Genomic DNA, 10,809 nt, shown 5'->3' with positions numbered 1-10,809 from the left:
TTATATTCCGAGCATAAACTAATATTTTATTAATAATTTATATTATATTTTTCTCTTGACCTTTATAATGTAAATTTGGCTCTGCCCTTATTGAAATAAGTAAGAGATATAAATTTTGTTTGGGATAACGTACCTTTATTTTATTATATTAACAACAATTATCATTATTTAATAAATATATTTTTCACCAAATCAAAATAAAAAAATTATACTAGTTTTTTCATAATCGTGTTAAATAAGAAACGACTATAAAAGCGAAAACACAGAACAAAGCAACTAGCTTCATCATACTAGAAGAATACGAATCGCTGTCTCTTGCATCATTTGAGTCGTATCGAATTCTACTCGCCGGAAAACTCTACCGGAATTGTTCCTCAGCTACAAGAAACACCGAGAAACTCGTACAGGTTTTCTCTTTTGTTTTTCATTTTCGAATTTTTCTTCTCTTTTCTTGTTGCGCACGCAATAATGCGATTCTGTCGCAATTTGTGGCAGCGATAACCGCTCCGGCAAGAAAATGCACCAGTGATTGAACTCCATCATCGCAAGCTATAAAGCGGTGCCATTGATTACTTAGGAATTCATTATGCAATAGGTTGATTGGGAGAACTAGCTTGCTGTGTTCTTTCATATATCGTTCTGTTCATACTAAGTAGAATAAGCATTGCTGTCTTTTGCATCATATGAGTCGTTTCGAATTCTACTCGCCGGAAAACTCCGCCCGCAAGAAACACTGAGAAACTCCGTTCCGGTTTTCCTGTTTTATTTTATTTTTCCTATTTTTTTCCTTCTCTTTTCATACCGCGCATGCAATGTTGCAGCGAATGGATTCATCACAAAGTCCATCTGATGGGGGAAATGGGATGCCGCCGATCTTTCAAACTAACGATACTGCTGCTTCTATGCAAAACCTGAAGCAGATCAACGAGTCCATTGAGAAAACCTTGGCCCTTATCCATCAACTTACCCTTACTGTCTCTAATTACGATGATGCTCTGCAAATGCCACTCCTCCAACGCATGTATGTATTTCATTTGTTTTACTTTTTGTTCATTTCTCTCTATTTTGATTTTTTTTTTCTCCAGCAACGGTCTTGTTGCGGAGCTTGACAACATGATGAAATTGGCGGAAAACTGCAACATCGAGGTTCCTATGGAGGTTGTAAAGTAAGTCTTTTATGTAGTTCTATGTTTTTCTTTAAAGCACATGAGAATATGTTTCTTTTAACTGTTGAATTATTTGTGGTTGTTAGTTTAATTGATGATGGGAAGAATCCAGACTTATTTACGAGAGATGTTATAAACAACTGTATTGCAAAGAATCAGATCACCAAAGGAAAAACGGATGCTTTCAAGGTTGATTATGATGCTTCATTTTTATTTGATAAATAAGCCATGTTCTTTTTGTTGAGCTTATTTAAGTCCAACTTAACAATTTTGTTTGTGGCAGGATTTTCGCAAGCATCTATTTGAGGAATTAGAACAAAACTATCCTGATGAAGTTGAGACATTTAGAGAGAGTCGTGCTGCGTCCGCTGCGTCTGCTTCTGCTGCATCTGTGTCTGTGTCCGATGCACTTGCGTCTGCTTGTGCGTCCGATGCACTTGCTACTGCTTGTGCGTCCGATGCGCCTGCTTGTGCGTCCGATGCGCCTGCTTGTGCGTCCGATGCGCCTGCGTCTGCTTGTGCGTCCGATGTGCCTGCGTCTGCTTGTGTGTCCGATGTGCCTGCTTGTGAGTCCGATGTGCCTGCGTCTGCTTGTGCGTCCGATGTGCCTGCGTCTGCTTGTGCGTCCGATGTGCCTGCGTCTGCGTCCGTTGCGTCTGCTTCTTCTGCATCTGCGCTTGCGTCCGATGCGCCTGTGTCTGCTTCTGCATCCAATGCGCTTGCTTCTGCATCCGATGCGCCTGCTTCTGCTGCATCCGTGTTTGCGTCTGATGCACCTGTGTCTGATTCTGCGTCCATTGCGCCTGCGTCTGCTGCTTCTGCTTCTGCTGCATCCGTGTTTGCGTTCGCTGCGCCTGTTTCTGCATCAGCTGCGTCTGCGTCCACTGCGTCTGCTTCTGCTGCATCCGCGTATGTGTCCAATGCACATGTGTCTGCATCTGCGTCCGCTGCTGCGCCTGCGTCTGTTTCTGCTGTAAGTGTTACCTTATTTAATCTTTTATATATCATAGTTTATAAATGATCTTCCTACACGATAGTAAAATCTGTTCTAGGAATTCAACTGAGCCATGGTAAATTACATGGGAGATGATGGAAAGATCTGTTGTAGGAGTTGATGTGAAACATGGGGAATTGAACAATCGCTTTTCACGTATTGAACTCATTCTATCATTCCATCAAACAAACCATAAAGCCATCTAAGCTAGAAAATACCAACAATTACCATAAAAGCTAGGCTTAAGGGTCTCGTAATGTAGCATTTCCTACTTACTTAGAAGCCGGTACACTGCCATTTGGTGCACAAGTGCAGGTTGAGTTGTAGAAGGTCTAGGCGAGAGCAGTATTACTATTATATTTCACTGCCATTGAAGGGATTCTGTTTTTCTCATACTCAATCACTCTTATCCATGTGCTTCTGGTTCACTTTCGATTCTCACCATTTTGCCTTCAACTTTCTCAAATCATGCCAAAAGATACACCCGATCAAATCAAATAAAAAAGATCTCAGTTCTAAATGTACTCGTCCTGTTTCATTTCCATGCTTACTCCATCTGATTTTTAACATAAAAAAAAACATTTTTTTAATTATATTGAATATTCAATGTAATTCAGATAAGTTAGTTATTCAATATAAATAAAAATTAGATTTTATTTAATAATAAAAACTAGAGATGGAGTATAAGATTAAGGATATTTTGTTATTTTCCATTATCACTAATTATGTCCTTATTACATCTGAATAGGAGTTGAATCGGCTCGGACAGAAAGTGTATTGCCAAATGGAGATGTTAGTGTTAAAGGAGTTTGATGTCTTTGTTTCATTTGTAATTTATAGTTTAGGATTGAAGATATTTCTCTCTTTTATTTTATTTTACCTTGGTTTGCATAGTGAATTTCAACACTGATTCCTTATTCTCGTTACATCTCTCATTTTTTTACCTTTTACTTTTATTTATGGATGTAATGTCGTTATTATGAATGTCTTTTATATGTATGAATTTATATCAATGATTGGGAGTAGAATATTTGTAGGTTAGTTACTTTGCCTTTAATTTTTATATCCTTTTATTATGAGTTAAAAAATAGATCTGGTCCGTTGGACATGGTCCATTTTACTCATATTTTAGTGTGGGACGTACTAAGGATTTAAGTCCTCGTCATATCTCGTGTCATATTTCGCGGATTTTTTCGTGGATTTTTATATCTTTGATTTTGTTATGCTTTGTCACATAATTAAAGTGTGAACCTTCATATTTTGTGTTTGGTACGACCAAAATAATGACACAGGAAACTAAGATTGATATGATCGAAGAAGATTCAGCTTTGGGCCTAGAGAGAGAGGTAAGGTCTAAAAGGAAGAAGAGAAAGCCCAAATACTTGAAAGATTAAATTTGACAAGTGAGATTAACTCTGCGATGTCACATGCTTTTTCTTACATTTTGTAATTCTTGTTGTTTGTTGTAATTGCATTGCTGTCTCAGACTCCAAATTTTGTACACATATTTTTGTAAAGCACGAATATTGATGAAACCATTTTCTAGTTTTTCTAATGAAGGGTATTTTGAACATTTCTTGCAAAGGTTATGGTAATGTCCCAATATTAGAGTAACTGCAGTATTAGTGCAGTTTCTGCGGTAAATAATTAACTAATTGTTTTAATTAAACTAAGTTTCTCTATTGTTCTACCTCGTGTGGTTAGATGCACAAGGACGGACACATGTGTAACAAGAGTACATGGGTCAATGCCCTCACTTATAATATTCATATCTATATACCTCTATAGTACTTTATTTAACAAGACAAATCTATAATTCGAATTAGAAATACATAATAAAAATACAAAACCTACATTCAAGATTTGATTCGAGTCAAGTCTTTTTGTGATTCAAATCAAGACTCCATGATTTGAGTCAGACTTTTTTGTGGTTTGAATTAAACACGCAGAAGCAATCCTATTTTTCAGATTTCATATTTGATTCAAGTCACCCCTTTTTCATGATTCGAATCAAACACATATAATCAGTTTCTAATATTCACATTCAATTTTGATTTGAGTCACCCAATTCCTTTACTCAAATCACATTTCAAAAAATTCAAACTTTAACAAAAATGAAGTGTTTATTTGAGTCGAGGCTTAACACGATTTGAATCATGCTCTAATGTGTTTCTTGATCCAAACGTCTGACTAATTAACTAGAAACATATTGCATTAACTTTAAGCAAATAGTTTGATTTGTGATTAAAAAAAAAATTAGCACTCAATCCTAAAATGCGTAGCTATATGAGGAGATTCAATTAGCAACAAATAGACCAAAATACTAAATTGACAAGTAACAAAATATAAACTAGGGCAAACTCTAGGAGACCGAGAAACTCCAATTGACTAGCGCTAAAGTCTATTACTTCTTACTCAAGTGAGGTCGTGGGTTCGAAATTTATAATTAATTAATTTATTAAAATTTTTACATATAATTGACACAACTTTTTTTAAAAATAATTTAAAATTTTATGATAATTTAAAAATGAAAATTGACATCTAAATGAAATGAAATAGAAGGACCAAAATATAAAAATTGAAATAGAAGGACCAAAATATAAAAAATTTAAGGTTAAATATGTTATGGTCCTCCTAAATATCTCAAATTTCGGTTTTAGTCCATCAAAATATTTTCTTTAACGAATAGTCCTTCTAAACATTTTCATCCATACTTTAGGTCCTTCCTGCAAATTAGCGACGATATTTACAACTTAGTGACATAATTAGCGATAGATTTAGCGACGATTTATTACTTAGTAAGTGAATTTCAACAGTTTTAGCGACAATTTTAATATTAGGGAATGAAAATTTTTAAAATGATCATTCTTTAAAAAAAATATTTTGAGGGATTAAAAACAAAATTTCAGATATTCAGAAATACCACAAACATGATTAACCCAAATTTTTAAATGAATATAAAAATTAAAACAATGAAAATAATACAGATATAAATTTAATATGTGAATAGAGTGAATACCATAAATATTCACAACAATGTATTGTCATAATTCTCTCCTATGAAACAACTACACTACATACAAAAAGACAACTCATGCCAACAAATTTTAATAATATGAAAATCACGTTTAGATTGAAAAAATTATAAATTTTAATTTTAAATAGAATCTCATAAAGTAAAATCAATTTTAGTTTTAAAATATGAAAAATTTAAAATTAATTTTACAAACTACAAAACAAAGTATCTTTCCAAAAATAATTATATATATATATATATATATAATATATATATATATATATATATATATATATATATATATATATATATATATATATATATATATATATATATATATATATATATATATATATATATATATATAATTATATATATATATATATATATATATATATATATATATATATATATATATATTGTCAATGCGATCACCCTCCCAAGGTTTTACTAGTATTGTGATAGTGCAATAGTTTTTACCATCTATAAATGTCTTTTCATGATAGTCATGACATTTCAATATAACAGGTTGTCGTTTTATTTAGATTCAAATATTTAAGGGTTAAATGTATACGTGGTTCCTAAATATTTTAAATTTTATTTTAAATTTGTTAAAATATTTTTTTAAAGAATAATCCTCTTAAAAAAATTTATATATATTTTTGATTCATAAAATTAAAAAAAAATCGTCATAGAATTTGTCGTTAAATAATAATCTGTTGCTAAAACCATTGTTAATTTTGTCATTAAATTGTAAAAGCCGTTGCTAAATTGCTAGAAGGGTAAAAAATATGGATGAAAAATTTTAGAAAGACAATTGTTTAAAAAAAATATTTTAAGGGACTAAAAATGAAATTTGAGATATTTAGGAGGACCACAAACATATTTAACTAAATATGCAATTATAAATAAGAGTTAACTATATTTGTAGTCATCCTAAATATCTCAAATTTTGTTTTTAGTTTTTCAACATATTTTCTTCAAAGAATGACTCTTCTAAAAAATTTTATCCATATTTTTGTTCCCTAATATTAAAGTCATCATTAAAATTGTCATTAATTTAATCGTTAAGTAATAAACAATCGTTAAAATCGTCGTTAATTATGTCGTTAAGTTGTAAAAATAGTCGCTAAATTGCAGGAGGGACAAAAAGTATGGATGAAATTTTTTATGAGGATTATTCTTTTTGAAGAAAATATTTTGAGGGACTAAAAACAATATTTAAAATATTTAGGAGGACCACGAATATATTTAATCTATAAATAATGTTATTTTTATTTTATTTTATAAAACTATATAAAAAACAGTTTTAAAACAGTTTTTATTTAAACTTTTAAATCAATTTGTTAAATATATTTTTTTATTCATTCGATTTAGATGAGAATAGTATGGCAACGAGATGGGTCGGAGACGGTTTTTACCTCACTCAAACTCAAACTCAAACTCGAATCCCCAAACAATTTCGATTCTCTGCCAGGATCACTAATGAGGATGGATAATTTAAACTCAAGCTGCCTCAAACGAGTTCGGGTTGGGTTCAACTATCGCCGTCCTACCACTAACCATTTTAATAAAATTATTTTTTTTAGAAAAAATATTTCTTTTTCCAATATCAAATTATATTGGAAATAATAAAATCAAACTAACTCAACAAATTTCATATATATAATTCAAATATTTTAAATAATAAATACAAATCAAAATATCAAAATGTTAATCATATATTTAATATTATAAATTATCAAAACTAAATAATAAAATACATAATAAAATAAGTAAGACGAGTTCGAGATATGGATATGAACTAATGTCATAATTACCATACATATTTTTATCTTTTGCAATAAGAAAAAATTCAAATCTATCAAATTCAAAGTAGATTATGGGTCTTTTGGGGCATGGAATAGGGTTATCATGGCTCATAGTATCTTAAGTGAGTGAATGTGTGAATTTGGAACATGGATCATTTATAATGGTTGAATTGTCTTGCTCCATCTTAACTTTTCATTTTGGTCAAATATAAAAAGTAATTAATATTGAAGTAATATGAAAAATATGAGAGACCAGAAAAAAAGGATATGTGTCCGTAAATTTGTGATTGCACTAGATCATTATCCCTTGATCAACACGCTAAGTTTGTTTGAAGAGAAGTAAGAAAGAGAGGAGAGATGGCCACTTTCTCTTGCTTGGAATGCAACGAAATAGGAAAGAGAGATTTAAAATAGACGGGACCCATCACTTTTTATCTTCTCTTCATAATGGAGAAGAAAGAAGAAAGATTAACCTTTAACTTTTATTATTCCATTTTTACCCTTTCTTCAAGTGTAACATTTCTTCCTTTAGGCATGCTAGTCACACTTAAGAAATAAATTGCAAATTAAAATGGTCTCCAAGTATTTCTCATCAATACACATATCAAAATTTATTTTAAAATAAATTGTTAAACAAAAAAGTGAATAATATAATTGAGGTTTTTTTATATATTTTTTTACGTTTTTTTTAATATTTATTCTTTCATTTCTTCCTTTTGTTTTATATAAGGTTCATTTCAATTTTTTGGTTAAAGTAAAAAATAAATTTAATTAATTTAATAATAGTAATAATAATATTCATTGATTTAAAATTAATTATTTTTATTAAATTACTAAAATTTAAATTAAATTATTTAATAAAATAATTTTTGTGTAAATTTTTTAATTAGGGACATTTTTGTATTTAAAAAAATTAATACTTCTTTATTCCATATTTCTTTTTTTTTTTTCTCTTATAACAATCAACACATCAAATCGTCTTTATTTTTCATCTATTTCTCCCTTTCCACAATCTTTCCCACTTATTTCTCTCTTTTCATATAAGAGATAAATATGTAAGAGATAGATGAAAAAGAGAGAAAAATGTATAAAATAAAGAGGATTCAATGCATAAGAGAAATAGAAAAGAGAGAAATGTTAATGATTATTAAAATTAAAAAATAATTCTTAATAATAAATTTTAATTAGGAGAAAATAAAGGTATAAATAACAAGTTAGTATCAGATTAACATTTCCTTTCTCTTTCTTTCTCTATTTTGAAGAGACCGAATAAAGTGGTGAGTTCCACACATGTCTTTCTCTCTTCTCGGTCTCTCTTTTAAATCAATTAAGAGAAATAAACTCTCTCTTCCACACTTCTCTCTCACTTTACTCCCTCTTTCATATATCTCTTAAACCAACCACCCCATAAATACTCTCCATTTATTAAAAAATATTGTTGGATCTAACTCAATCCTACAAAATTGTTGATAGAATGAGGATTGTTCCCACTTATAAACATATGTTCAAAACATATATCATCCGATTTGAGATTCTTAACACACTGCTTCACCCTCAAGACTAGACAACTGGAGCGTGAAAATAAATGGTGGATGATCCGATGGCGGAAACCATAGTAGACTATCCATCAGATCTTAAACCGAACTCTAATACGATGTTAAGAAATATTATTGGGTCTAACTCAATCTTACAAAACGGTTGATAGAATGACGATTATCCCACTTATAAACATATGTTCATACCATATATTATCTGATTTGAAACTCTTAACATTGTTCTGCGACGAGAGACTCAATTAATCATTTTATATAAATTAAAATAAATAAATAAATAAAAGAGATACGATAATAGTTTTACCAAAATACCTCTTAATTAGAGAAAAATATATTAAAAATTAAAATTAATCATTCATTTTAAAATAATTTTTATTTAAATGAATTATTGCTCGTGGAACAAGAGAATATTTATTTTGACAATGAGTTCAAATCATTGCTAAATGTTGCAAGCATCTCGAAGTTTATAGAACATTTTAATGTGACATCAAAGACGAGTCCTTTAATGAAAGAGATTGACAACTCGATGTTGTTTATGTGGGGCAACCCTTACCCTTGTTGTTGGTCAATAAACCCCACACTGTTTATGGTGTGTTAGATGAGGCAAGAAAACCCATCAAGCTTCTCTATCCCTGGTCACAATCGATGTTTGACCACACATATATTAATTGTGAATTATATTTCTCACAACCTGTCCAATAATTTTAATTGCTTCAATTTTGTTTTAAATTTTCACAATTACTTTCTTGTTTTAAACTTTAATCTTAACACGTTTTAACTCAATAAAGTAACTACTTTTAGCTTTAGATTGAGTCATTTCTAGAGACATAATGAATTTTATATTTTATAAAACATGTCAAAGTAAATTTTATATTTTATAAATTGTTTTTAATTATTCCAAAAATAAAAATCAAACATTAACTAAAACAAGTCAAAATATAAATTTGATTTCAAATAGTTTTGGTGTAGTTTCTTCGTATTTTAATTTTATTTTGCATTTGAATTCTTTAGTTGACAACTTTATTATTCTTTATATAATCAAAAAATTAAATCTACCTTCAATTTTAATTTAAATCAACATAAATTTTTCTAATTCAAATTGAAATTATAATAAAATATAATTCTTAAATTATTTATAAAAATCAAATTTAAACTAATGTTCCCCCAATTCTTATTTAAAAAAAATTAAAATTTATTTAATGATCATGTGGAGTGAAAAAAATTAAAATTATAATTGAAATATCGACGTTTTATTCATAGAATATAAAGGTTGGTTGGTTAGGTAGTGTACTCGCTAAAAGTATAAATATGTGACAATCCCAAATGATTAAGGATTTCCTCAGGATTTAAGGTTGTTGTATGGTTGAGAACTAGCTCACGTGGAGTGAAAAACTCATGTATGTGTGTATTTCTATGTTGTAAATCTCACTTAGTTTATCACAATACTAATATATTTATAGTTCCCAAGGTTTGGTCCCGAGTCTTTCTAGGATGTAGCAATCACTCCGGAAATGAGTTTTTAATTTCTTAAAATCTAGGATGTGTGTCTGTATGTGTGTGTGCATGTGCGCACACGCATACGTGCATGCGTGCGAGTGTGTGTGTGTGTGTGTGTGTGTGTGTGTGTGACTGTGTGTGTGACTGTGTGTGACTGTGTGTGTGCGTGTGACTGTGTGTATGTGTGTGACTGTGTGTGTGTGTGATTGTGTGTGTGACTATGTGTGTGTGTGTATGTTACTGTATGTGTGTGTGTGACTTTGTGTGTATGCGCGCACGCGTGTGTGTATGTGTGATTGTGTGTGAGTGTGTGTGTGTGAGAGAGAGAGAGAGAGAGAATGTGTGACTGTTTGTATATGTGTGATTGTGTGTGTGCGACTGTGTACGTGTGTGTGTGATTGTGTGCGTGTGTGTGTGTGACTGTGTGTGATTGTATGTGTGTGTGTGATTGTATGTGTGTGTTGTGACTGTGTGTGTTTGTGTCTGTCTGTGTGAATGTGTGTGTTTGTGTAATTGTTTGTGTGTGTGTGTGACTATGTGTCCGTGTGTGTGTGAGAGAGAGAGAGTTATTTAATAGAAAATAAAAGGGTATTTTCGTATTTTAAATAACTCATACAATGGACAAAAGAGTATTTTTGCATTTTTATATTATAAGTATTAATTAGAGAGAGAGAGAGTATTATATTTTTAATTAAAAATAAAAGAGTATTTTTGTATTTTAAATAACTTGTACTATGGACAAGATGATATTTTCATATTTTCATGTTGTAAA

The 10,809-nt window shown here is 30.3% G+C and overlaps 1 protein-coding gene across 2 annotated transcripts; it reads left to right on the top strand.

The window, feature by feature from the left end:
* The first annotated feature begins 235 nt into the window (after nucleotides 1-235).
* Nucleotides 236-3,167, top strand: LOC127107819 (uncharacterized). 2 transcript variants are annotated; one of them, XM_051045145.1, is made up of 6 exons: nucleotides 236-407; nucleotides 822-1,021; nucleotides 1,086-1,166; nucleotides 1,253-1,355; nucleotides 1,450-2,139; nucleotides 2,909-3,167. In XM_051045145.1, exons 2-6 carry the CDS (start codon nucleotides 825-827, stop codon nucleotides 3,068-3,070), a joined length of 1,233 nt encoding a protein of 410 aa, XP_050901102.1. In that variant the 5' UTR covers nucleotides 236-407; nucleotides 822-824; the 3' UTR covers nucleotides 3,071-3,167. The 2 variants fall into 2 exon arrangements, with proteins under 2 accessions (XP_050901102.1, XP_050901103.1); XM_051045146.1 differs by lacking the exon at nucleotides 822-1,021.
* Nucleotides 3,168-10,809: the final 7,642 nt, after the last annotated feature.

Source organism: Lathyrus oleraceus, chromosome 7, assembly GCF_024323335.1.
Source record: "Lathyrus oleraceus cultivar Zhongwan6 chromosome 7, CAAS_Psat_ZW6_1.0, whole genome shotgun sequence".
NCBI classification, from domain to species: domain Eukaryota; kingdom Viridiplantae; phylum Streptophyta; class Magnoliopsida; order Fabales; family Fabaceae; genus Lathyrus; species Lathyrus oleraceus.
The sequence above is the reverse complement of the archived record's forward strand: the minus strand, read 5'-3'. Positions and strand labels throughout refer to the sequence as shown.

Excerpts from the sequence above, each read along its gene's own strand:
- LOC127107819 (XM_051045145.1), top strand. The coding sequence starts at position 825 with ATGGATTCATCACAAAGTCCATCTGATGGGGGAAATGGGATGCCGCCG. Across the intron at positions 1,022-1,085 it reads ATGCCACTCCTCCAACGCAT|CAACGGTCTTGTTGCGGAGC; the intron begins GTATGTATTTCA and ends TTTTTTCTCCAG. Across the intron at positions 2,140-2,908 it reads CGCCTGCGTCTGTTTCTGCT|GAGTTGAATCGGCTCGGACA; the intron begins GTAAGTGTTACC and ends ACATCTGAATAG.